The following is a 27,062-nucleotide window of genomic DNA, read 5'->3' as shown; positions in this document are numbered from 1 at the left end:
CAGCTGAATTACAGATTCGGTATTTCTGTATTTTAAAACTATTGTTGTTTTAAAAGTAAGTTTTCATGGGCATTTGCCCACATGCATATGTTGGTGCTGTTGCGCGTGAACCCATGAGCAGGGACAGGACTCCTGAAATTCCCCAGCAGAACCTCCAGGTCAATCAAAAAACACTTGTGTTGCCTCTGGGTCTAGAGGAGTGCCTGAGGTGAGCACAGAGTGGCAACACAATCACCAGAGAAGCGAATTGGGAATAATAAGCAACAGCACACATGAAATAATGGCTTTTCATTCATGGTCTCTCACTTTTAAATTGAAACTCATGATTGTTGTATATTACCATTTTTTATTACATAATTTTTTGTGAGAGGAAGGTGGTTCATTCTAGCTTCCTGGATAAATTTCAAGTTGAGTAATTACACTTTGTGTATATAATATTCCCCTGAAGGCTGAAAAGTGTAAATTCTCTTTCTTTCCCTCCCTAGAAGAGTTAAGAGGTTTGTAATGTTTTTAAGATGACTCCCCACATCCACACTAACAAACTGCTTGATTCTCCTCGCTGACATTACAGGAATGTACGTTCTCTTTCTAAACACAGCATCTGAAAAGCATTTTGTTTTTATGTGAGGATCAAATACTCTGTAAATCTTAGTAATGTACATTCACTTTCAAACTAAGTAGAGCAACATGTATGCACTGCCAGAGATTATGCATGGATCCTCAAGTCAAAAGCAAGAAAAAACCCACGGCTTTTGTTAAAGTCTTCTGTAGGAAACAGTGAAAAATAGGTATTCACCTTGAGAGAACAGGCAGCAATGCTCCGAAGGTAAAGCAGTGCAGATAAAGTAAGCAAAAGCCAGTTTCAAAGAGATTAAGCTTAAAAATAATACCAACAACCCCTTCTAAGGAGTTTCTAAAATGGAAGCCATACAGCTAAGAAATTTAAAGTGAGACAGATTGGAAAAATAAAAGCAGACTTTTTCCACTAAAGCTCTCTCAGCAATTCCAAGATTTTATAAGCAATCTCAGGCTCACAGGGCTTGTCAGCAGTTCAGCAATGTGTTTATTGCTGGGTCGCAGCATTCAGCTACTGAGGTGAACAAGCCGGACCCACATCTAGCTCTTCCCTTTCTCTTCTAGGAAAGCTCACATTTAGGTGCCAGGTCGCTTTAGGTGGCTTTCTTGTCAATCATCAGGGATAAAGCTTCACAGTGACCTCAGTTTTGGTTACTGCAGGAAAGGATAACTGGAGAAGCTGCAGGATGAGATTATGGAGATGCATCAAGGAGCTGTCCCGTGCAGTGCTCACAGGTCATGAGCAAAATCTTACCTATCTAGAAAAAAACCCAAAAAAATGGAAAAAAAAAATCCAAACAAGCCCAACAACTTTAGCACATAAAACACAGAACATGAGTTCAGTGCTGAGCTGGCCTGGTCCTAATAAACAGCTTACCAAAATCTGGATAAGATGAACCTTTAGATCAACACAACAGCGAGACCAGTGAGTACGGGATTATAATTATTAAGACTAGATATTAAAACAAAAGATAACCCGCAAGACAAACCCCTTTTTGCCCCTCTGCCGGACTGTCACACCTCTCTCTGCCCCTTTCCTGGGAATGTGTTTCTCTACCTGCTGAGACACCCACGCCGCCGGCGCTGACCTCCTTCCCACGGAAAAAGGAATGCGACTCCTTTGGCGTCTGTTAATTCTTAATGTTATTTAATGCTCCAGATCCTTAAGTGTGGCCGGGAGAGGCCTCGGCGGGCCCCTGACAGTGAAACACCCCTGAGCGAGCGTGTCCCCAGTGTACACGGAGTTATTTATAAACCACACGCAGGCACTGCTGCGCTGACACGTGGCGTGCGTGATAAAGCACACCCAAAGTATAACTACCAGGAGGATGGGAAGGAGATGAACTGAGCACTGATTCCTGAAGAGTTCGCACAGCCCCGTGTCCCGCTCCGGGCGCTGCAGGGGCCGCGGGGGTCTCTCCGCCACACGCCCCTTCCCAGGCTCCTCCCGCCGCTCCCGCCCTTCCCTGCCGGCGGCGCATGCGGGAGGCGGGGGATGGCCGGACATGGCGCTGGCGGCCCCGGCGCTACGGCGCTATTTGCTGCTGCTGGCGCAGGAGCATCTCGAGTTCCGCCTGCCGGTGAGCGCTGCGCGGGACCGAGACCGGGACCGGGGCCGGAACCGGGACCGGGGCTGGGACTGCGACCGAGTGAGGCGCTCTTCTCCCCTCTCCTCCGGGGCGCCGGGCAGCGCGGGCCCGGGTGTGCCGGGGGAGCCGGACCCAGCCGGGGTCCCCTCTCTCCTGGAGAGCCGGGGCTCGCAGCGCACGGCGCCTCTTCCCGCGCCCCTGCCCGCGTCCGACCCCCAGGCTCCCTTTTCCCCCTCCTGCCCCAGGCTCATGGGGAGCCTCCGCGTGGTGGCTTTAAGGCAGCACTTTACTTGCCGCTCGCTTTTCCACAGCCTCTGGCGCTAGGAGAGGTTGCCAGCAGAGTACCCGGGGCTCCATGAGAGAAGCGGAAGCTGGGGTTACAAAAATGCTTTCAAGTCTTGGCTTTGGTGACTAATTTAGAAGTTTAAGTTATCCGTCAGCTCCCGGCAGCGTGCCCTGGGTGCAGGAGCGGCTGGAGCTGCTCTGGGCACATGCCAGGGCCTCTCTGCATGCTCTGCCCGGGCGCTGGTGGAGTCACCGCCCCTGCCGTGTGCAGGGGAAGACTCAGTGCCATGGTCCGCTTCACAGGGTGATGTTCCTTCGTCGATTGGACTGTCACATGTTACAAAATGTTTAACGTGTCTTGAAGTTTTTATTTTTCTTGTTGTCATTAAGGTTCTCTTTCCTATTTGCTTTGTGGGACTGGAACCTGAGTTCCATTCGCGATCATCCTAATTTTTCTTTAGGCCAGGTTGTCGGATGAAGTAAAAAGAAGATGGTACATGTGTAACACAGAACGTTTTTCTTTTTATCACCAAGGTTTGGTGACACTTGGTGATACAGCTGCTGAAGGAAGCAGAGCCATTTCTCCTTTCTTTTGGTGACTGCTCAGCTTGTTTGGTTTTGTGATGAGCAATGCAAGGAACTTGATTTTCAAAAACTTAATGGAACAAGCAGGGACAGATTTTTTTAGTCAGATGATCTGCTGATCCTGGCCGTGAGTCAGTGTTACTACTGAAATACCACTTTTATGTGAACTAGTCAGAAAAATATTTCAAGAAGAGAGTGGATAATATTGTGAGAGTGTAGGATTGAACAGTAAAGATTCTGATGAAGGAGAATATATGAAATGGTGGGGTTTAATTACTGAAATTTTCCTGACATTTGCCAATGAATTTTGAGAAAACCTTTTATAGCAGAGAGGTCTTAATGTTCAATTAATGAACAGTGCGTACAATCTGAATTTATTTGTGAATGTGTGCCCTATCCACCATCTTATTAGAATTAGAATTTATGTCATGCTGCTTCTTCTCTTTTCTCTTTTTTCCCTTTTCCTTTTCTTCTTTATAAGATTCTAAATCCTGGCCTTTATGTTTTCACTGTAGGAAATAACATCATTGCTCTCCCTTTGTGGCGGACAGTTCAGTGGTGAGCAGGAAATTCGTGTAAATGTAAGTGAGGACCAACTATTTTACTCGAGTGTGTGTATGGTCTGCAAGTATGTTCTTTGCAGTATTTTTGTTAATTGTAGGCATCTGAATAAATATTGAAGTTTCTTAGGAAATTCGGGAATCTTCCCAAAACTGACTTCTCAGTTTCAGTAAAGAGTCAGAACTCTTTACTGAAAGATGCACAAAACAGAACTCTTTAGTAAAAAGATGCACAAAATGCACCTCAGGTTGTCTTCAATTACCAGCAGGAAAGAAAGCAGTGCCACCTGCTGGGAGGCTCTCCTTGCTTTTTAGGAGAGCTAAACCCTGAGAACACTCAGCAGCAGTTTGGAGTTGGTGTTTGTCTCTAAATCAGTGAGACGCTGGAGGAGTGCAGTTAGGAAGCCATATGATTCAGGTCTCAGTGCTTGGCTAGAGAATGTTATTGAGATTTAGTTACTGCTAAACAGTAACAAGGTATTTCCAATCTTTAGTGGATGAATAATCAAGAGAAGAGCAAATAATATTTTACCAAGTCAGTTATGTTGGAAAAATTAAATACATAACAGAATTTCTCAGACATTCAAGCTGAGTAAACAGTTTTTTCTCAGATTAATTATTTTACCCCCACATTCTCTGTATGATTAAAGGTAACATGTATTTTTTATTAATTTTTTAAATCTTCTGTATGCGTGTTCTGTTTTTATAGAACAGAACTGTGTAGTTTTGTAATTCATGTGACATCCTAGGTATTTGCATGACTTACCTTCTCTTGATTGCAGTCTCCCTTTTGGATTCTCAATATTCCTTCGGAAGACATGGCAAGGGGACTAATGAAGCGGACCGTATGTGCAAAGTAAGAGATTAACAATGTTGTAAATAATAACACAAGCAGTGGAATTTTGTTCTAATATGGCAAATATAAATTTTGTATGGAGTCATAAAATAGTCTCCGATTCCCTCTAGAATTGAGAAGGTGCTACTGGAGCCTGTAGGACTCCTGTAGGACTGATTATGTAGCATCCCTGTCTGTCCTCTTTACTCAGTGTATGATCAATTCAGGGTCTCAAAATGGTGTTCTTCACTCCAGAGACAGCACTTGTAGTGTCACTCATGTTTTATGTGCCTTGTATAATGTTGAGTTAGTGGCTTTTTCTAAAATATGTATGGAATTGAAAGATAAAACCAGTGATTCATGGAAACTGACAATCGTGGAAGGGAAAGGTTGTGTCACCCTCCCTCATCTGAGTCTTCAGCCCTGACTGCTGCAGCAGAGTCCCTTCTAGGAAATTCAAGAGCACAAGGATATGCTGGAGAGTAATTGTTCCAGCTGGTAATTTTTAGAGGTGTCTGAATAGCATGCAGGTATTTCCAGTGAGGTGTGTGAGAGAGGCCTTGAAGTATGGTTCAGGATGAGAAGCAGCCTAGGTGTGTTATGTCCCTCTGACCATACTAAATTTGGGGTGCCTGTGCTGTGTTCTTCAGAGCTTGGTCTCCTCTGCAGAACGTTGCACAGTCCCTGTTAAGTGCTTGATGTCTAAGCTATTCAGTTTTACCTAGAATGACTTGGGCTCTCCACTCTTGCCTAAAGAGTGGAGCACTGCACTTCAAAAAGCAGCTGCAGGGAGCTCGGGGAGTAAAATGAGACCAAACAGCTTTCAGATGTTCTGCACACTGTGCACTCTCAGCTAATGTATACTAATTCTATGTACAAAGCATAACTAACCCATGGCTTATTTTTTCTGTCCTACTGCTGGTTGTGGGGAGATGTGTTAGTTTTAGAATAAGATCACTGGAGTACCTCCATTGCACTGCTAATCAATATGAAAGGCTTTGATGCTTTTGGTACATGTTACCAAACAAAGAAAAACATCAGTGAAATATCAGCCTGTAATTAAAAAGACTTGTTACAAACAAAAATTAAAACATTTATATAGAATTAAATGCCACACTTCAATACTCCATGAATTAAAGCCTAAATACATTGGCCAAGTAGGTTAAAAGGAATAAGTATCTGTAAGGCATTTTCCCTACTCTATGTGATTAACTTGCAAAAACTTTGTAATTTCAGGTCTATATTTGAACTGTGGGGCCATGGAAAATCTGCAGGGGAGCTCTATGCATCCTTGAAGAACTATCCAACAGACAAGATGGTATAAAAATAAAGAATCTGGATACTATGGTTCCTTAAGCCCAGTGAATAGCCCTGCATCTGTACTAATTAAATGTCTTTGCCTTTTATTTTTTTCAGCTTCCATATCTACAGTCAGACTCTACTTACAAAGTACACATTCATACATTTAATAAAACACTGACCCAAGCACAGAAAATAAAAAAAATTGATGTAAGTAGATGGTTAAGAAATCTTTGTTTCTTTTAATCTGTTCATGTTGTTCTTATTCCATGCTATCAGTATTATTATTATCAGTATTTAGGTTTCTTCAAGATCTTAAGGAAGTTTATGGCTTATGTCTTATCAGGTCTAAATGAGATTTTTGTGTCTGAATTAGCATTCTCTCAAAATTCACAGTTTTTTTTCTCCCCCTCTATAAACTGACTATTTAAGGCATATACAATGCCAAACAAATAGCACTAGGTGGAAATCTCTTCGGGAAACCGAAGCTTGCTGCTGAGAACTATAAGATTCAAATGGCCAGAGTTAGGTTCTAAATTTTTGGAAAATCTGTTACTTGAGCTCTTTATTAGAGTTTTGTTGTTGCGGAATGTGGAACAAGTGACTTCAGCTGCAAGCTGTGGATTGTGTGCTGATCTCCTGTTCTTATCTGTACTTGTGCTCTCCTCCTAACTATATCAGTATTTCATTTAGGACATTTTTCCAAATTACTGTTTATTTCTGCTCTTCCACATTCTATTTTGGCACCTGTTTATTCAATTTACTTCATTTAGAGAGACTGAAATTATCTGTATAAGTAGTAGCTATTTTTCCCTGTTTGTTCAGTTTTTGTGTATATGAAATAATGCTAAGTATGTAAACAATTGTAGCTGGACATCACTGAAATTTCACATCCTATTGTTCATCATAATTGTTGTTTCTATCACTTGAAAATTGCATAATTAATATGCACAGTTAATTTCCTTGGAAGTTGAATTCTGTTCAGATTATAAAAGGTATTGTGGTTCCCAATTTCTAAACCTTAATCATTTGAGATATTTTTGTTTAGAAGAAAGGCATTTCAAAAAACCAGTGGAAATTGAACTTTTAGTACTAATATACCATTTCTCACAAGTGAAATTGTGAGGGTTTTGCTGATTTTTTTGTTTGTTTGGTGTTTTTTCTTGAGGGGGAAGGTACCTATTTAAAAACAATTGACCCTGTTTATTTTTGACTCTGTTTTTCTTTATTGTATAGGCTCTTGAGTTTCTACCATTCAAAGGAAAAGTAAATTTAAAGAATCCAGAACACGTATTTTGGATTTTGGAGGATTATGGAATGAACCCAAATGATGTTCCAGAAGAGCCCATTCATCTGTATTTTGGTAGATGGGTGCGTGAGCATGTTTGCTTCAGTTCTTGCAAGCTTGTATTTTCAGGAGGGTGTACTTCAGTTTAAATGTAAAAGTGTTTTGACTTTAATAGAAGGAGAAAATACCATTGTCTGAATTTGTCATTGCATAATACTCTGAAGCAAATCTTGGAAGTTCTTACTGTGACTAGGAAAAAGTGGCTTTAATGAACAATTTAGAGGTGTAAAAAATGAAGTATCTGGAAACACACCTTTGTCTTGCCATCCCCTGAGAGGACTCAGCATAGCAGGGGTGGTGTGTTACATTTTTTTGGACCTGGCAGTAGCTGAAAGCCCCTGTTCCAAACATAGAAAGATGTACAGAACTGTAGATGGCTTGTGGCCCAGCTGAGTGGCATCAGCCTCACTGGAGCATTCTGTAAGTGCTTCAAGTGATCCTGGCAGGCACCTCCTTGGAAAGGTGCAGACTGATCCCTGAGGCTTTGGACATCAGTGAGTCCAGCCCACAGGCAGGCACCTGCCCGAGGGAGCACCAGCAGTGCAGAAGGAACCAAGTACAAAAACCATCTGTGGTCTTCACTACAAATGTTCTTGCCTGCTGGCCATATGCACTCTAAACCTGCTGCATTATTAGGACATCCTGAGGAAATTTGATCTGGTCTTTTATGTTTCTGTGAGGGAAAAGTGGTTCCTCAAAGGATATCTCCCAGTATGACACTAGCCACTGGTGGGAATATGTGCTTGCAGTGCCCTGGGTGGAGGGCAGCTGCAAGGAGGGAGAACCACTGCAGAGGTTGTGCAGCTTGTGTTACAGCCACTGTTAGAGATTCAAGCTATCTGTTAGGGCCTGTGAATATCCTCCATGCCTGTGATTGATGTGAGAGCACCCTGGGTTGTGGTAATGCTGCGAAACATTGCAACTGTTGTCCCATCTGTGCTGAATTCCTGAAGTGTTTAAAAATGAGCAAACCAACCTGAAGAAATAGGCAGGTGTATTTTGTTAACCCAGTAAGACTGATGCTGAGCGAGGTGGAGGGATAGTGTTGGATAGTGTTTGAATGTGTTTTGTTTCAGATTGCTTTGGTCTTCTCCAATGTACTTAGGAAGTGTGATGTAAAAATGCCAGCATTTGGTCTTTGTTTGCTTTTCCCTCAAATTCTCACCTGTCAATGCTATTCTAAATTTGGATTTTGAGTGGGACAGAAATGCCAGTGAAGAAGGAAATTCTGTCTGACTTTAGGCATCCCTGTGTGTGCATGCATGTCTTAACGTGCGTGTCTAGTCCTCATATTTCTGAAATCCTTTTAACTATGAGTTGCCAGGAATTGTTTTTCTGATGCTTAGAATAATAGCAAAGTTACTCTAATTATAATTTCTTATAAAGAATTTTCTCTCTAAAATGTTTGTACATTTTTAACCTCTGTCTTGAAGAATTTACCCTGGTGTTGAAGCAAGATATCTGTTGTTTGGAAAGAAGTCTGTCATATTTTCAGACATCAGAAAGCAAGGTGATGTGTTACGAAGTGAAGTTACCTGGTTTTGGATGGTGTCACTAAAGAAAGTGTGTCAGTGTGTCTGTTTATACCTTGTATCCAGGATCTGACAGAGGTTTTAAATGTTTCAACAGATTGCAGATGGCCAAAGAGAACTCATTGAATCCTACAGTGTAAAGAAGAGACACTTCATTGGAAATACAAGCATGGATGCCTGCCTCTCTTTCATCATGGCAAACCATGGGAGAGTAAAACCCAATGACATCGTATATGATCCATTTGTTGGAACAGGTATATATATAATTTTTTTTTTTAGCTGGTGGGAAGAACTGGAATATTGTGTTAGTGCTTGCACTACTCTTTTACGTAGTGTCATGAGCATCAGATATTTGAGATGATACCAAAGGCAAAATGGTGTTTATAAAATTATGGTTTGTTAACCTGAAAGGGATTTTGGAGGAAGGAGACCAAATTCCAAAGATGTAAACAGTTTATTTTGCGCTTTTAAAAGGTCTGTCTTCATTGTTGGGTTTTATACCACGTGGCCTAAGCACCAATCTGTGTGTTTCATGGACTGCTTAAGATCAAAGTGACCAGGAATTGGAATTTGGCTAAGCACTTTCTGCAGTCACTTTTGGGACATTAAGAAGCAGCATTTTAGAGCTGGCTCTTTAGGGGAGTGCTGAGGGCATTTCTGGTCATACAACACAACATAGCAGTAGTGAGGTCATGGCAGCATTCCATGAGGAACACTTGGTTGTACACAGCCTGTGTTCAGGATATTATTGCTCACACAAGGTACCCCTTCCCCAGCTGAGCTTTCCTTATCTTAGCCAGGAGGGGGAGCTTTTACTCCACATATTGCTGTGCATGGCACTGAAGTACTTTTTGCCTCAGGGAAACTCAGCTGTATGTGAAATAGCTGATTTAGTGTGTCAGCTTGTGCCGTATAATTATAGCAGAGTATATTGTGTTAAGCTACCTAGAGTAGTTTCTTCCAAAATGTAGCAAAGGCTGTGTTTCTGTCCTAGATTCCTAGAATCAAATTGTAGAGTATCCTGAGTTAAAGAGAACCCATAAGGATCATCAGAGTTCAACTCCTGGCCCTGCACAGAGCCATCCCCAAGAGTCGCACCATGTGCCTGAGAGCATTGTCTAAATGTTTCTTGAACTCTGTCAGGCTGTGACCACTTCCCTTGGCAGCCTGCTCCAGTGCCCAGCCACCTCTGGGTATTTTTTAATATCCAACCTAAAACTTTCCAGACACAGCTTCAGGCCATTCCCTTGGGTCCTGTCACTGGTCACCACAGGGAAGAGATCAGTGCCTTCCCCTCCTCTTTCCCCAGCAAGGAGGCTGTAAATTGTACTGTGGTCTCCCCTCAGTCTCTCCTTCTCCAGGCTGAACAGACCAAGTGACCTCAGCTGCTCCCCATAAATCTTCCCCTCAAGGCCCTCATCTTCTTTGTTGCTCTCCTGTGGACACTCTCTAATAATTTCATCTCTTTTTTTGTATTGTGGCACCCAGAACTACCCCCAGCGCTCGAGGTGAGGCCATCCCAGCTTACAGCAGAGCAGGACAATCCCCTCCCTTGCCCAGCTGCAATGCTGTGCCTGATGCCCCCAAGACAGGGTTGGCCCTCCTGGCTGCCAGGGCACTGCTGGCTCATGTTCAACTTGCTAAACTTTAGTCAAGGTGACCACATGTGAAATGCATAAATTTAAAAATACTTATATTAATGGGAAGATTGAGAAAAATCTCTGCAGAGAAGTTAGGGACAGAGAAGACTACACTGGTAGGATAAATTCTTATTAGTATGTGTCTTCTCTGTGCCATAGAAAAAGAGCATGCATATGATATTTTCAGAAACAGAAGTGTTTGGTGAACTCTGTGTTTTTATCTTAAATTTTATTCTTATAGGTCCTGATTTTTTTAATGCATAATATCATCTTAGGAGATTTTCTCCTCTTTGTTGTGCTTGTCCTTTGAAAGGTTCAGGAAATCCCTCTATTTACTAGCAGTTGGTTTCATTTTGGCATCTGTGGCTTTTTGTCTTATAAAATCTGCTAACTTAAATCACAAAATAAAGTCTCTGAGAGCATTCTTTCTCTTGGGAGTGAAAATTGAAGAAAAAAATGAAGGGTAAAGACAGAAGAAGAAAAATCACATAAAAATGATAGGAAGCTATGGAAATTCAGGATAAATGTTGTGTTTCAGTTTGAAAGCTAACATACACAAAATCCTCCCCAAATTGCCTAGTAGATTAAATTATAATTTAATTTTAATTTTTATTTTTTGTTAGACATTTGTTATATAAAGGGTAGAGATGCCGGAGATACTGGGTGGCATGCCATTTGTCAGTAGAGTGTATTTATGACTAAATAACAGTGGCTTTTGCACTTACTTCTTTTGAGTAAACCCCAGGAATTTTGGTTGTCTCTTCAGAAGATTTTGAGCTTGTCAGTACTACAGTGCCTTGTCACTGGAGTTTCTGGGAAGTGGTTTGGAGTTGAGAGTGATGCAGTCATTTTGAGCTGATGGGTTTAGAAAAATATATATTCAGGATCTGAGGAGCATTTTGAAGAACTGCAGTTCAGATTTCTTTATTAGTGCAGCTTTGTTATCTGTCTGTGTTTCTGCCTGTTTTTTTACACTGATAAAGTGAAGAGTAAACCAGTAATAAACCAATAGAAGACCAAACCAAAATGGCCTTGCAAAATGGTTCTTGCTAGTTGCAAACAAACTGGTTTTTGCTGCATGAGCCAAACCATAAGTCTTTCACGTTAGTATAAGAATGGACAATTGGCAGTTTTCCTTGGAATATAAAGTGCTCTTTGAGCAGGCTGGCTTTTAGAAGACTTGATTCCCCTTTTTATTATCAAGCAGAATTGGAGTGGCCAAGACTGTGTTTTTAACTTCCATCCACGTTTAGATATTCTTTCCTCAGTGTTGGGCAGAAGGAAGCCTGGAAGCTTCTAGAAGAATAAATCAGGTCTTTTACCTGACTGTTTTGTGCTTCCTCCTAGACAATCAGTTCAGGTTATCTCATTAATCTCGTTGATTGTTCTTTTGGAAGATATTTGTGATACTGCATAGTTGTAAATGACAGGATGTTTTTCTTTGACATCCTGGAGGACCAGACCTCGTCTGTGCTGAAGAGGTGGAGAATAGTGTGTGGTAGAAGGGCATGGAGCTCTGTGCCATCATCATTCTGCTACAGGTCACCAGGGACAGAGTGATTCCCTGATTAACCCTTTCATATACTGTTCAAAGGGCTGGCCATGTAAGAGTATGTAAGTATCTGTGCACCTTCTGTGTGAACACAATTGAACTAGTACAAGCTGCAATTTATTAAAAGCTGTAAATTCAGGATTTCCAAGCTTCTTTTTTTTTTTTGCCTGTAATTAAAAATATTCTTAGATGGGCAAAGGACTCTCTTCTTACTTTTTTTGTAGGACTGGGTGGTATGCCATACTTGGGGTCAGGGCTAGCTAAATTTGTCTTGACCCTCTGGATGTACTGCCCATCTGTTCTGAGGGATTGCAGCCAAGAAGGGAAATGGGTGATTCCTTTGGGGTGAGTAACCTTGTTTTTCCCTGATCCATTTCATGAGAAAAAGCAGAGGAATATTAAAAGTTTTTTTTGTTCTTCCTCACCTTTGGTTTTGGTAGAGTTCATTACCATATGGTGCAGAATTTTCTGGTGCACACAGGGCACATTAGGGATTTGCTGGTGCTCAGGACAGTGCAGCCACCTGGGATGCCTCTTTCCATGCTCCTGGTGAATTGGAGAACTGGTGTCACCCCCTCAGCCAGCTTGCACATTGTCAGCCCTTCATCCTGCAGCAGTCATCCCCTTTATTTAGCAGGACTGTTGACATCAGTGGGGTTCGCAGCCTTGTTCTCAGTTCTGTTCTGTTCTAAACCATTCTGGTAGCCACAAAGTTTCTTAATTAATAAAGACTTGACCACACAGGTATCTGTCCATCTCCTGCAGTCTGTCCGTTGTTTCATTGGAAGCTGTTAAAGAGTTAATGGCATTTATTCTTTTCTGTGAGCTGTTCAACTGTTGTCAATTTCAAGGGGAAATCACACTTTTGGTATGGTGTTCTTTTCTTTTTTAATTAGGGAGGCCTGTTGCAATTGCAGTAATTAAAAAAACTGGTTTTATTACAAAATAAGTGCTACTGACAAAGCAGGCAGCCTACTCACAGACAAATGATATGTGTGTAGTTTTCACACTTGAAAACTATTGCAGAAATGTTTTTGATATTTATGTTTACAGTGGAGATATTTACATTTGTAAGGCTCTTGACCATTGTTTCTTACAATATGGCAATAGCCACCTTACAGAAGTTTGATTTTTGGACACGGTTAAAGAAACTGACTTTGAGAACAGACACAGTAGAACTGCCATTTGTTTGGTGATGATTTTTCCAATTGTTTGACAACAGTTTGAAATTCTGCTCCTTGCAAAGTAGAATCAAAAGTTTTGGTTCATGTAATGATTAAAGGATCTTACTGCTTAAAATACAGAAAGCCATAAACAAAACTCCTGAACAATCTCCAGAGATGAGGAGTGACATAGGGCACAGCAAGATAAGGAAAATCATCTAGAGCAGACAAAGGACTTAGTGTTATTATGTCTGATATAATTACATAGTGATTCTAACTGGTTGATAGTTCTACTTCTTTTTTTGGTGTTTGTTTTGGGTGTTTTTCTTTTCCTTGGGTCTAGTATGCTGCTGTTGTAGGCTCCTGAAGTTCCTGAGGAAAAAATCCTAATGCAGGTGACATTTATGACAGAAGTTTATATTTTGCCTTTTTTCTTCCCTGTCTAGGTGGCCTTCTGATCTCCTCAGCACATTTTGGGGCATATGTGTGTGGTACTGATATAGATTACAACACAATCCATGGATTAGGTATGTTACATATTTTGAAGCCACTGAAATCTTACCCCCTGTAATTTAAGAAGACTGATAGTAGCAGATGATGCTTAGTGGATTTTAAAGCAGCATTAATCTTTGCAGGATTTATTTGGTCATGCTTAGTTTTTATTCACCAATTTACATGTATGCTAGTTAAAATATTATCTTACTTTTAAGCTGAAAATATTTTTGAAAAAGAATAATGAAGACCAAAACAAAGTTCCAAATAATCATTACCACAGCTGTGTGCTCTTTTAACCCCTGATGTGGGAAGCTCTCTAAAACCTAAGCCAGGAGCCCTCATCTCACTGTTCTCTGCAAATATGCAAATTATATTTGACCTAGTGGGCAGGGTTGTGACTGGTGGATGGAGAGAGCATCTTGCAAACCAACATTTTTGTAAATGTATTCTTTGGCACTCTGTGCAGATGGTGCAGCAGAAATTTTCTCTTGTATTTTCAATTTTCATTACTACTTGTGAAGTTTTGACAGGTTTTTTGGGTGACATTTGATTATTTTCCTTTAATTTAAATGGTAGAGTATATGAAAGCTCTTCTTATATAATAGTTTCTTGAGTATGCTTTTTTTTTACCCTTTCCATTCCCCTTCCCCTCCCAGGCAAGGCAAGCAGAAAAAACCAGAAATGGAGAGGGCCAGATGAAAATATCAGAGCAAACCTCCGACAGTATGGTTTAGAGAAATACTACCTCGATGCGCTGGTTGCTGATTTTTCAAGGCCAGTATGGAGAACAGGGATGTTGTTTGATGCAATCATTACAGACCGTGAGTTTGTTACTGCCTTTCCTTGCCCAATAACAGTGACTGAAACATTACTGCCTGTGTACACTGATGAAATGCCTGGGCCAGTGCTCAGGTCTGCAGCTTCCATGTTGCTGAAGATGATTGTCGAGAGCAGCACTGTGGAAATTGGATCTGCATTTGATGTCTCTGCATTTATTTTAAGGATAGTTATTAATGTGTAACAAAGCTGACAATAACACTTTCTCCCATGGAGAGCATGTTATGTTCACCAGCAGAAATAAATGTGGCTGAAAATCATCCTTTGAAGAAGTCTCTTTCAGTAAAAGCATCACATTATTGATGCATAGAGACTTCTTACCAGAGTGGTCTGTGTTGCTGTTGGCAGCACATTGGAGTCTACCATGCATCTCTGATGGACTTTGAGAGACTTGTGTTAATGCTTCATGTAATGCTTCCAAAGAGAAATTTTAATGTGTTTCCAATACACTTAGCTACTGGAAGCAGGAGCAGTTTGAAAGGATCCTCTGCTCTTTTAGAAACCTATTTACTGAACACTATTTGTCTTGTAAGAGGGAAAAGAAACTAAGGGGATAAAGCAAGACCTTGATACAGCAATTTCTGATCTCAAGTGCTGGATTTTACAATGACACACTCATATTAATTAGGAATAGGAAGTGTGACTTTTCTTTGTGGGTTGCTTGCTAGTTTTTATTTGACCTGTTCAACAGCAAGACAGTGTAGAATATTAACATGGACTTAGAACTGAGTGTGAAACCATTTCTAAAACTTCTGCAGTGGTTACATTGGTGCTTCTGTGATGCTGAAACAAGTCTCACAAATTAACATACAAGTAACTGCGTTATGCTATTAGAAATGTGCAAAAAACATATGAGAAAAAACCTTCTCTGGTTCTTATGTGTGAGAATTACCCTTTGTGTAATGTTGCTGGGAAGAAATTCTGATATACTTAATTTCATTTTAGAAAAGGTTAGTTAAGTGCTATAGGGGACATATTCATGTCTGTCAAACAAAAAAGGATGGGATTATTTATCACATGTTGGAAATCTAAGGAATATCTTTTAAGAAACAACACATCATTGTCCTGTGTCATCCAGCAGTCCCTTACAGCTGAAGGGATTTCTTTGAAACAGTTTTAAAATAACTTTTTGGAGCAAGAAGCACTCAACAATCGTGAAGAACTTTCCCTTACTGACTTACTTCATAAAAGCTTTTCATTTTTTTGACCTTGCATAAGCCACAGTTTGTGCACTGTTGTGTCTGGTGTAATTGTGTAATTGTGTGTTATTTGGACAAAGTGTGAGGTTCTCATCTCTGCATTTTGCTTGTGCTTTGTCTAGCACCATATGGTATCAGAGAAGCTCCTCGCAGGATGGGATCACAAAAGGAAACAGTTAAATCAGTTGAAAGAAGGTAGGGAAGCTGTCTTGTCTGCTGTAGAATATAAATATCTTAATGGAAACCCAATTGCAGCTTTAGAATGTTTGTTACTTCTTGGTTGGCTGTCAGAAGTTAAAGAATGGTAGCAATTATTATTAAAGAGGAAAAACCCTTTTTGTTCTGTTTGCAAAACCATTCTGTCACTTCCTGAAACCTTCTTGGTTGTGTTTTCCCTTGTTCCTTGTATGTGTTCAGATTTTGACTCCTATTCCTCACCTCTTTGAGCCACCATTAGCATGTATTTCCAGAAAAGTTCTCTTTGATCCCTGCAGGCTGCGAACTTACTCCAAAATGGAGTACCTGTAATTTTACCTTTAACTTTTTTCTTCTGCATTTTCTCCTGCTCATTGCTTTTCAGAGATGTCCCATGGCTTCTCCACTGCCTGGCCTTCCTTGCCTACTGCCTTAATTTCCTTTAGAAAGATTCTGTGCAAAATAACTATTGCCAGCATACCTGTGGTGCTTTAGATTCGTCTTTAGTACATGTGGAAGTCAAAGAGACAGGGAGGAACTTGTGAAGTTGTATTCCTCATAGTAGAAGTTGTACTCCTGCATTGTCTTAGGTAGCTTTGCAAAGCTCAGAAAGTGCTTTTGTGGCTTAGTGCATTTTTTTAAAATTACTATTATTAAAAATGTAATTTTTACCTGTGCTCTGTTTGCTTACACTTGTATGTTTTTTGTTCAGCACAGAAAATCACTTCTTTGTTTCATCCAGTTACCATCTAAGTGACATCTTTTTTGACCTCTTGAAGTTTGGGGCAGAACATCTGGTGATGGGAGGAAGATTGGTTTACTGGCTGCCCATATACAGGCCTGAGTATGTACTGTTGAATTCTGCTGTGTTGTTTGTCAGAAGGGATGCTGCATTCTCTCTGTGCTTTCCTCTGGAACATAGTATATCTGGAGCTTCCATAGTACCAGCACTTAAGGGAAATGCCCAGACTTTGTATTTTAAAACTTTTTATGAGGGAGGCCACATTTTGTAACAGAGCTTTTGAATGGAGATAGTTCCTGACTGTTACCAAGCAGAAAATGCCTTTGCATATCATTGTAAATGCATGTCATGTGGGTTGAGATGTAAGCTTAAAAAGTTAGACTTTCAAGGTGCAGATAGACTTCTAAGACAGTAGGCTGGTATTAGTGTGTGTTTCTGCTAAAGTAGTTGATAGAGGTGTGTAAAAATCATCCTTGATTCTTTGGGGTTTGGCACTACTGATTTAGCTTTCTTGTGAGAAATAGAAGTGAAATGACCAAGAGATGGCAGTGAGAGGCAGGAACATCCGAGAGCAGCCCTGTTAGGGACGAGAGAGGCCAGCAGAGACTGCAGGATCTGTCTGCTCAGGAGTGCAGCCTGGGATCGGAGCTGAGTGCGTAAGGAAAACCAGCTGTTCACATGCCTTATTTCAGCATCTCCTAGATTCGGTTTGAGGGGGGTTTTTGTTCTGTTTTTGTAAAGATTTTTTTACTGTAAAGTTAGGAGTTGATGTACAGTAGCTGTTTCAAGGGGTCTTCCAGATACAGATGTGCTCTGAAGGCAGTTTCTACAGCGTCTTATATTTCTATGTACAGTCCAACTGTACTGTTATATAAAGTGGTGGTTGTCCCTAGTTTCACTTGCATATGTCTTGGGGTAGTCCTATATATCTCATGCTGTTTTGCCAATTTGGAAATCAAAAGGAGCCATTTCTGTTGCATGCTTCTGTAACAGGAGAGTGCATTTAGTAATTTGTATTTTTTAGTAAATGATAAAATTGATATTTTAGGCCTTTTTTCTCATAAGACAATTCAGAGACAAAGCAATGAATGCCATTCATAGTATTATAGCAGATTTTCATGTCAATAAAATCTCTTTGGAATTACTGAATTTATTTTATTCATCAAGATAACAGTATTTTTCTTTCTGCTCATTGAACTTTTGTAAAAGCATACTTCCTCACTACAGCAGTGTAAAGTGTTTCACTTCAGATAACTTGGGAACTGCATATTTGGGATCAGCTTTAGTTGCTGTTTTGGGGAGGTCTAGTTGAGATGACTTTTTAAAAGTGAATTTGTACATCGTACTATGACTTGAAATACTAAAGTTGCTAAAATTAGCATAGAATAGTAGGATAGTCACTTTATTTTCAGCTGTAATAATGAACATGGGGCATTAAAGCAATTAAGTGGGGAGAAGAGATTTTTTACTAACATGTTGCATTATCAAATATCCCTTGGCAACACCTGCCTTGAGTTTCATTATTTTAGATCTTTGTATATTACCTTAACAGACATCCAATCCAATAGTTTCAGCTTTAATTTGAAATCATTGCTTCTGTATTTCTTATTTGACATGTTTCTGAGTTTTACGTGAAAGAATGTAGAAATACATTCATTAATGCTAACAGAAAAGGCTTTTTAACAAAGTGATAGTGATCTCTCCCTCTTCAAGATAGCATCTCACTCCAGAGTTTACTCTTTCAGTCAGACATTGAAATCATTGTTGAGTCCAAATTCTTCTAATTCCATTAAAGTCAGCCTCCTGTATGATTATTGAGAGGAACTTTTTAAATATTGTGGCCAGGTGCCTACCTTTGTAAAAGAAAGACCATTTGGTGGTACTGGAATCATCAAAAGTCTTGTGTAATAGAAAAAGCAGTTGAGAATTAATTTCATTCTTCTTTGCTAAAGCATGTTCTGACTTCATCTAGCTGAAGCAGATACTTGTTTCTACATGAGAAATGACTGAAAAGTAGTTTTGTGGTCTGGAAATTTTGGAGGAAAGCAAAGAGGCAGTATTGTTTGGGTTTTTTTCTTATTTGCATATCTGTATTTGGGATTGAGTTACTTGTTTAACAGCTCTGTGTTATCTTAAGAAATGCCAAGTTTTGCGCCAGCACCTAGACAGATCCTATTTTAATCCAGACCAACACCTTTGCTTTCATTCAGAAAATCCACCTCTTTACAGGAAAAATGTCAATCTCCTTTGTACTTTTAAAATTCAAGTCATAGATGCTAAGTTGTTTGGTTCTGTTTCAGTGTCTGACTTCTGTTAACCCCCAAACACTGGAAAATCATAGGAGTAGGTGTTTTGTACAAAATCATACCTAACAATATCAGAACCCATTTTCTGTGTTATCTTTTCATAACTATTACATGAAAGCCTATTACAAAATCTAGGAATAAATGGCTGATCTATGTTTCAGTATATAGGAAGGCTATCTCATATTTATCATACTAGCTAGGTTAATACTTCTTGCTGCTCTAGTCCCCTGCAAAGTTCTTAAATCTTTAAATTTCTCTTTCAGCATTTGGAGAAATAGAAGGATTGAAGGCAATTTAGAGAAAGCACTTTCTATGTAGAAACTAGTGTGTTTAGGAGGTGGGGCATTTAAAACACTGTAACTCTTGCTTCTGTAGATAGTAGCAACGTTGGTTTATAATTAATTCCTATCTAATGTTAAATGATGGTGGATTTTTTTTTGCCATTAGAAAAAGTAATTACAATGAGATAAATTTGTAATACCAAATTTTGAAGTTCAGGAATGTTACTGTCTAATAAGAGCTGGCTTAATAAGATTTGAAATTGAATCGCTGTGATCTCCTTTTAGGGAGCCAGAGTAAAGTCTCTCTCAACTTCATATATGTTGACTGTGGAAAATATCTTTAAAATCACAGCTCTAAGTTGTTGTTCCTGGTTGGCTGAGGTACTTTGTACTTGAAATTATACAGGCAGGACCAGATGTACATACATTAACCTAATTTAAATACATGCAGAAAATGGGGAGAGTGTCTCTTTACTGTGGGGTTTTAATTTATTCTACACACTGCATGTCAAGATGATTGGAATATATGATGTCAAAACTCTGAAACAGCAATATCTGAATTTATTTAATCAGGTTAAAGTGCATAACAACTTTCAACTGTGAACCTTTTTTTGAAGTGTCTGTAATAATTTTGTTTCAGATGCAGGTCTTTCCACTTCATGAGCCTACAGCACTAAGAATGATTATTTCTTCCAGATACACAGAAGAGATCATTCCCCGCCATCCGTGCCTGAAACTTATTAGCAACTGCGAGCAGCTGCTTTCCAGCCACACATCAAGGCGCCTCATAACCATGGAAAAGGTGAAAGAATTCAAGGTAAGCCTGAGTTCTTGATCATATCGTGTAAAATAGTAGCTGTTGTGTTCGTGACAAGTTCGTGCTATTCAGCATTTGATCCTTGTTTCTGTCACACTTTGTTTTTTATGATCAGAGTTAGAGCTTTTGTAAAATTGAGCAGTGATTTAAGGGACTGTTCTGGTTTTGGTTTCTTCTTTTTTATTCTCAGTTTTTTGGTAAACTCTTCATCCTGAAAAAGTCCCTTGATAGTGTGAAAAAGATCTTTGAACTTACGGTTACTTGTAAATCCCATCCACAGAGACTTTGCCTTAATGCCTAAGTTTTCATTGATTGCAAAGTGTGTCTCAATGCCCAAGTAAATACTAAATATCTTTGTGGGTCTTGCAGTACAGGTAGACCTTATTTAATTCTGCTACTTCATCTTTAGAGTGGTACATTTTATTCTTTGGAATAATATTGAAATTGTGACAAGTACAGTAAAGCGCACTGGATCTTTTTCTGTTTTTGTTTTGTGACACACTAAGTGCCTCTCCTGAGACATTGGGACCAGGGAATATGGCATTCAGATCTCCTTTCCATTCTTGCTACTTCTTTCTCTTAATACTGTTAAAAGAAATGCTAAACACATGTGAGGCAAATTCTTAATGAAAATGCACGCAGTGAGAAAGTGTTTTCAGTGCACTGCTTGTCAGCTGGAAGAGCTGTTTCAGATGGCAGGAGATGCAGTCAGGCTGCTGTGTCTGTGTGGTGCTTGCACTGCTGACAGAGGGGTTCAGTGCTGCCTTCATAATGCTCGTGGTGACTGCAGTTCTCAAGCAACACCTGAACTTCTCTAAACACTCTGTGTGGAGCTCAGCCTCGGAGCTGCCAACTTCACCAGTAGCAAACCAGCAGGGTAGATGATGAAAGTTTCTGACATGTGCGTCTCAGGGTGTTCAGGGAGGTTTTTGACAGCAGTTTTATTGCTACCAGTGCTGTAGGGTAGCATATTTTAACCTAAAAAATATATCAGCCCTTCTGCAAGCAGACTTGCGTCATTTGTTACTCTCCTCTCATGCATCACCTGTTCTTCAGTTCATGGATTGGCAGGTTCATGTCTGGAAGTGCTTAGCTCTGAGCACCTGAGACTAGCTGGCAGGCTTACTGCTTAGATAAGATTGTGCAAGTGCTTACATTCAGTATTCCAGATGTGTGTTAGATAATTTAAAGATACCAGAACCCATGTGTTGTTTCTGATGATGCAAAACTTGTCTAGAGAACAAAATTCATATTGAATCCTTAGCCAGTGCCTGCTTGGTTTAGGACCTTGTTTTGGTGTCTAGGATTTCCCCACGCCAGTGTCCCTTACCTGGAACATGTTTTTTCCTCTATTAATATCCTGAGCAACCTTTGAATTGGATATTTCTTGCCAGATAGGACCATAAAATTCAGTAGTTATACTTTTGCCTGCTTTTCTTTTTCCTAAGTGAAGGAGTGAATTTTTATGGATATACCTAACATTTATGTTTCCAGACAGTTCCTGTCTGCATTACTAAGCTGGTTTGTAACAGGCCCTCAGTTGCTTTTTAATTCAGCTTAGTGCAGGGCTTGCAAATGGATGAGAAATGTTATAAATCATGTTACTGTTACTATGCAGATCTTCGGTTTCCCCACTGTCTGCCACCAATAAGGAATTGCAGATTTCACAGCAAATTTTGATTTCACTATTAACACTTTAAGTAAACTCTTAACTGGAGATGAATTCAGTCAATTGTTGAAATTGGTGGTGCAGTTTGATTGGAATGGTTTGTAATAAAAAGAAGATCAAAGTGAAGGCAAAAAGTGAGTATGTATAGGTGAAGTATTGATCTATCATAAGCATGAAGATCATTTGTTCTATTAAAAACCTCATAAACCTGGTATATAACTTACTGTCATGTAAGCATCCAGTCTGTTCTTTTTAAGTTAATAGTGAAATTGTGCCAACTGGAAAAGATTTCTTCCTGAACTCAGTGTTGATATGAATATGCGCTTCCAGCATGTGCACAATATGAGCAGAAGACTTTTTGGTTTTTTTAATTACCATTTTAGACAACTTTTGCCACTGTTCCCCCAGCACAGCATTGACCCCAAAATGCACACTCCCCTGCTGCATCCCCCATGGCACAGCTGCACACTGTCACCCCAAAACTCAGCTTGGGTGAGGCAGGGGCAGCTGCAGCCTCAGCCCAGAGCCCTGTGTTCCTCCCTCCCTGTGAGGCATCCCACTTTTTTAATGCCAAGAGAGATGCCTAGAAATGATGTAGTAAGATGTAACAGAAAACTTGACTGAAGGACAAACTCTGAGCATATGATTGTCCAGCGAGGGACTGTGAAGCACCAGGCACACCAGGCACACACCCCTGCTGAGTGGGTCAAGCATTTCCATGTCATGTGGTCACTCCAGAGTTGTTACCGGTGTAGAATTTTTCCTGCTGAATTTAGCAGTGTTTGTTCTGGGTGTATGACCCTGCTGTCTCTGGTTTGGTAACTGCTCCTTTTTGTTTATAGCTGTATAACATTAGCACAAGTGGTTTCTATAGCTACTGTCCAGCACCAGATGTGGAGTGGTAGGAAACAGTGATAAGGTTAGGAAGACTTTTTTTAAAAACAAAAACTAAATGTGGGTAATTACCTTGAAGCTGGACTGGGACATGCTAGATGAATAAGAATCTTTAGAAAGTCACTTAATATTTCCCAAGATTTAAAGAAAAACATTTTCTTGTTATCATTCAGCATCCCCTTCTCTTCTGTCTCTTCATTATTTATTAGAGATCTCTAAAACCTATTTTAATGTTGTCTTTAAAACAAATAAATTGTTAAGGGGGGTTTTTTAACAAGTTATTTTCTCTGTAGAGTTAAATGAAGCCTATCCCTGGTGTTCAGATTGTACCCATTCAGCTCCTTGATACACAGCAGTGTAAGTTAGAATTTGTTTGAAAGTCCTTAGTCTCTGAAATCCAAAAATTTCAGTTACTCTGATCAGTCCTCACACTGCCTTTAGAATTCCTTTGACTAGTAAATCTCAGTAGTGACTGGTATCCCCAGGTAGTTCAGGATTTCTTATTTTCTTTTCCCTTTTTTAAGCAGCAATTCCCATTCTTGTTGGTGTTTGTTTGTTTGTGTTTTTTTGGTTTTTAAAGCAATTGCCATATTTATGGTAGGGAATGGAACCTCTTAGACTGGAATTATTGTGATGTGGGCCAGGAACTTCCTTTGTAATCTCTCCTATGAAATTCATGCCTGACTGCAGATCTCTCATTTAATGAGCAGTGTTTGCAGAGCTCCTGTTGAGGCCTGGATTTTTGAGATGAGATTCTGCTGTGGAGTGGTGCACCAAACCTGTTTCCATCTGGTGCATGCGGATGCCTCTGTTACACCTGTGCTCTGCTTGAAGTTTGTTCTTCTACACAGCACATCCTCTCTTTGCCCTAACCAGCTTGGTGGTGGAGGAAAGGGCATTTACTCCTTCATCCCTTCCCCAAGAATCGGCATTTTGTTTCCTATAGAATCAAGATGAATGCTGTACACATGCATGACCTCTTAGAGGTTGTGGGGATTCGTTTTTATCTTAAGAGTATCTTTGATCTATGTATCATTATTCATTAGGGTCAAATATCCCATCCATTTCTCAAAATAAGTGAATTACATAGCATTCTTGTTAAAGCATCCCAACGATATAAAAACGTATGTTTATGTCAAAGAAGGATTTCTGACCTGGAATTTCAAGACAAAAGTGCTCTTTTTCCAAGAGTGGCTGGAGAAATGGATATAGGCTGGCTGTGAGAGGAGTGTGTCTTAAATCCTTCTTATTTCCTGTCTTTCTATAGTAATTTTGTAATTTTCGTTTTTTTCACAAACCTGTTAAAAGCCTGTTGTTTATCAGCCTGAAAACAGTCATGGAGACAGCAGTCTCTCACAGGTGACCAAAAGACAATAGATGATACTGTGCCTGCATTGGGTTTCCTGAAATAATTTTCTCCTGCTATTTTCCAACAGTGCAGTATTTAAATAGAGCTGCTGCTGGTGGTGGTGTACATGCTTTACATAATAGATATCTACATGGCACTGAACATTTAGCAAGTTAATTTAAGCTGGTGTCACATTCCTGATATCTGCTTTTGTAGCAGGTGAGACCTTCTTTGAAGCAATATCTCGTTGTGTCCAGAAGAGGGCCCTTCTACATGCACACGAGAGTCTTGCTTTGTTGAAAAACCTTTTCTTTCACTCCCTTAGAATGCTGATCTCCGTAGGTGAAAACCTGGAGAAGGCTACAAAAGAGCTGAAGGGAGAGATTGTCCTCTTGGATCCTGTGCATCCTTGCATTTTAGTACTCTTGTAATATGAAAATATTGACTAAAATCTACTTCCATGTTTCTACTGATGCTAAAACATTCTGCAGTAACTTTATTTTTGAATGTGAACAAATAACTAAACGTTTTAAGGTAGTGAACCAATGTCGGTGTTACTGCATTGGTTAAAAACCTGAGAAGAAACACATAGCCGAATAGAGGCTTGGTTCTGTTGTGTGTTTGTTTTTATTTTCTCCTTGTGCTGTTCAGTTGTTCTGTGTGAGGCTCCTTCTCACTGTTCCTTCCTGCTTTTGAGTATAATGAGAAACTGACATCACCCAGAAGCATTAAACTGTTTTTAGAAGTTGCCATCAGTTTTCTTTAACACTCAGATTAAAGTTTGATGTAATGTTTATCTTAGAGCGTTGCTAATGTTAGCTGACAAGTATCTTAATTGTATAAAGCCATAGTACATGATGAACTAAACCTTTGTATATACAGTGGGCCAATTTTCTAAACTGTGTTTTTGGCTGGTGTCAAATAGGTATTATATGTGGGGATTTACTGTGTCAACTTTAACTTTCAGAAATACATGAATGTTGCACAGAAAAAAAAAATCTCTGAATGTGCTTCAGTAACTGTAGGAACTCATTTTACCATTTGTGTTCCTCTTCTGTTTGTGCCTGCCTTCCTCAGACCTCTGACTGACTGAATTCTCCTGAAAATATTTTTTCTGGAAAGTGACCTGTGTGGTGCATGGTACCTGTGCTCATTTGGTTGTGTCAAGGTGGGATTCTGGTGATGTCAGCTGAGACATTTTCAGTGACTTAAGTGTGTGCTGGTGAACTGTAAAACAAAAACCTAACTGCCTCATAGTTTGAAAAAGTCTGGTTTTCAGCGTTTTTTTTTCAATACATGCTGAACACACTACCCTCAAGTCTAATATTTGTCTTCTGGTGCCATGCAGGATCAAGATGAGAACTCTTACTTGTTGGATGGCCAGTATATGCCCTACAGGGGACACAATTCTTTCCGTGAGAAGTATTTCAGTGGTGTGACAAAGAGGATTGCCAAGGAAGAAAAGGACAATCAGAAGTAAAATATTATATAAACAGCTTAAAGAATGAGAAAAGAATGAAGACCGTGTTTCTTTGTAAGGACATCTGGATATGAACATTCATTTGGATGCTTCAGAAAAATAAGTAACTGCTTTTAATTTTAAAACAAGATGAAACCCGCAACCCAGGTTGGGAGCAGTTCTTTTTAATTAGCTTTGTTTATAGCAGATTTTATTGTACAAGTTTTTTGAGTCTTATTTAATTTATATTTGTACTTTCAAGTACTAATGATGATTGACTAAAACCATTATTATTGTTCTTTCACCATTAACGTTTACAAGAAAGTAGTAGTATTATTTAGCTTCTTAAACTCTGAACATCTGGCTGTTTTAAAAACACGTGGTGGTGATCAGGGATTGCTGATTAAGAAGATCATTTTCATTTGTTTTGTTTTTCTTTGTAAATGGTGTACAATAAACCAAGGTTGGCGTGAGGTTTTTTTAATTCTTGCATGCAGTAATTGCTCATATCAATTCCACTTGCACTGGCTGAGGTTGCAAGTGTTTAAAACAAACAACAAACACAAAGAAACTGGGCTCATGCACACCCCACAAAAAGAAAAGCCTCTGTGACCTGACAAACTTTGGAAGGCCTATGAAACCCTGTGAAGCCTGTCCACATCTGAAGCTCATCTGTACCTTGGATTTGCTTTTGCATTCCTAAACCTTGACTCTTGGTAATGCCAACTGTCTTCAATTTTTGGTTCAGAAATCGATAGTTAAACCAGTAACAACAACAGCATAAAATCAGTAATGGTTCCCTAATGGTATTAAGTCTAATCAAATCTTTGAAACCAAGGCTGTATTTGTTAAAGGGCAGACTTTGCTGAATCCACACCACGTCCATCATGGAAATACCTCATTTGAAAACCACTAAGCCCTTTAATTCAGGATGTTAATGGCTCTGCTCAGTTTGGTGGTCAGATATGGTCACGTATCTTGGTCTGCGTTCACCAAGCAGGGCCCTGGTGCACGCATCTGCGCTGCAGCCAGAGCAGCCCGGCTTCTCGGTTTGCTGCAGGTCGCTGACTGTGGTCATGTTAGTGTCTGTGTAGACCATAATTTTTAAGTGCCTCTCCAAGGAAGGCACAGGTCATTGTGTGTATCTGATTGAGTTCATTAACTCAATTTGCTCTTCTGTGTATTGTGGTCCTCAACTGCTCAAAGCTTGCAAACTCAGTGACAACTTAGTCTGGCCTTCTGGCTCTAATCTGTGGTGTGTTAAAAAGTTCTCAAATAGTGATTTATTTTCTGTGTTTCCATTATAAATCACTTTGTCCTGACACTTTTAACGTCAGCCATATAATAGTCATTCTGGACTCAACTTGGAGCAAGATCAAAGCTCAAAAAATTTTTCAAATCAGAATTTGAATTGATCATTTTCAAATATTACATCAAAAACGTACTGCTTCTGAAAACCTGTCTGCATTTCAGCATTACAATTTAGCATTCATCTTCTATTACTTAACAAATTAGTTTCCCTTCTTCATAGGCAAGGAGTTTTTCTGGATGTATTTATTATGCACTTAAAATTCCATTTTTGTGAAAGTTACCTTACACATGATCTAAGTGGCTGTACTAGAGGTAAGGTAGTGGCAAATCTGGCTCTGCCTGTTCAATGAAAATGATTTAGTTTATTTCTCCTTTGCCTGGTCCAACTTCTAGTCTCTTAAGCAATGGTGGTGTGGCCTTTGTTTAGCAGTCCATACATACCAGCTCTGTCATTACTGAGGGATACTGTTTTGAACAGAAACTGTATTTGGGGTACTGCATCAACATTGGCTAATCGGAAATCATTTAGAATTGAAATCAGATGT

General features: G+C 39.7%; 1 protein-coding gene across 1 annotated transcript; it reads left to right on the top strand.

Moving 5' to 3' along the window:
- The first annotated feature begins 2,079 nt into the window (after positions 1 to 2,079).
- On the top strand, positions 2,080 to 25,263 carry TRMT11 (tRNA methyltransferase 11 homolog). Its single transcript, XM_058802251.1, has 13 exons — positions 2,080 to 2,156; positions 3,551 to 3,616; positions 4,378 to 4,451; positions 5,667 to 5,748; positions 5,847 to 5,939; positions 6,966 to 7,100; positions 8,707 to 8,863; positions 13,411 to 13,491; positions 14,116 to 14,280; positions 15,618 to 15,690; positions 16,403 to 16,534; positions 19,716 to 19,836; positions 25,096 to 25,263. Exons 1-13 carry the CDS (start codon positions 2,082 to 2,084, stop codon positions 25,225 to 25,227), a joined length of 1,386 nt encoding a protein of 461 aa, XP_058658234.1. The 5' UTR covers positions 2,080 to 2,081; the 3' UTR covers positions 25,228 to 25,263.
- The last annotated feature ends 1,799 nt before the right edge of the window (positions 25,264 to 27,062 follow it).

This window comes from Ammospiza caudacuta, chromosome 3 (genome assembly GCF_027887145.1).
Source record: "Ammospiza caudacuta isolate bAmmCau1 chromosome 3, bAmmCau1.pri, whole genome shotgun sequence".
Classification (NCBI taxonomy): domain Eukaryota; kingdom Metazoa; phylum Chordata; class Aves; order Passeriformes; family Passerellidae; genus Ammospiza; species Ammospiza caudacuta.
Note: the sequence above shows the minus strand (reverse complement) of the source record. Positions and strands in the feature narration are given on the sequence as shown.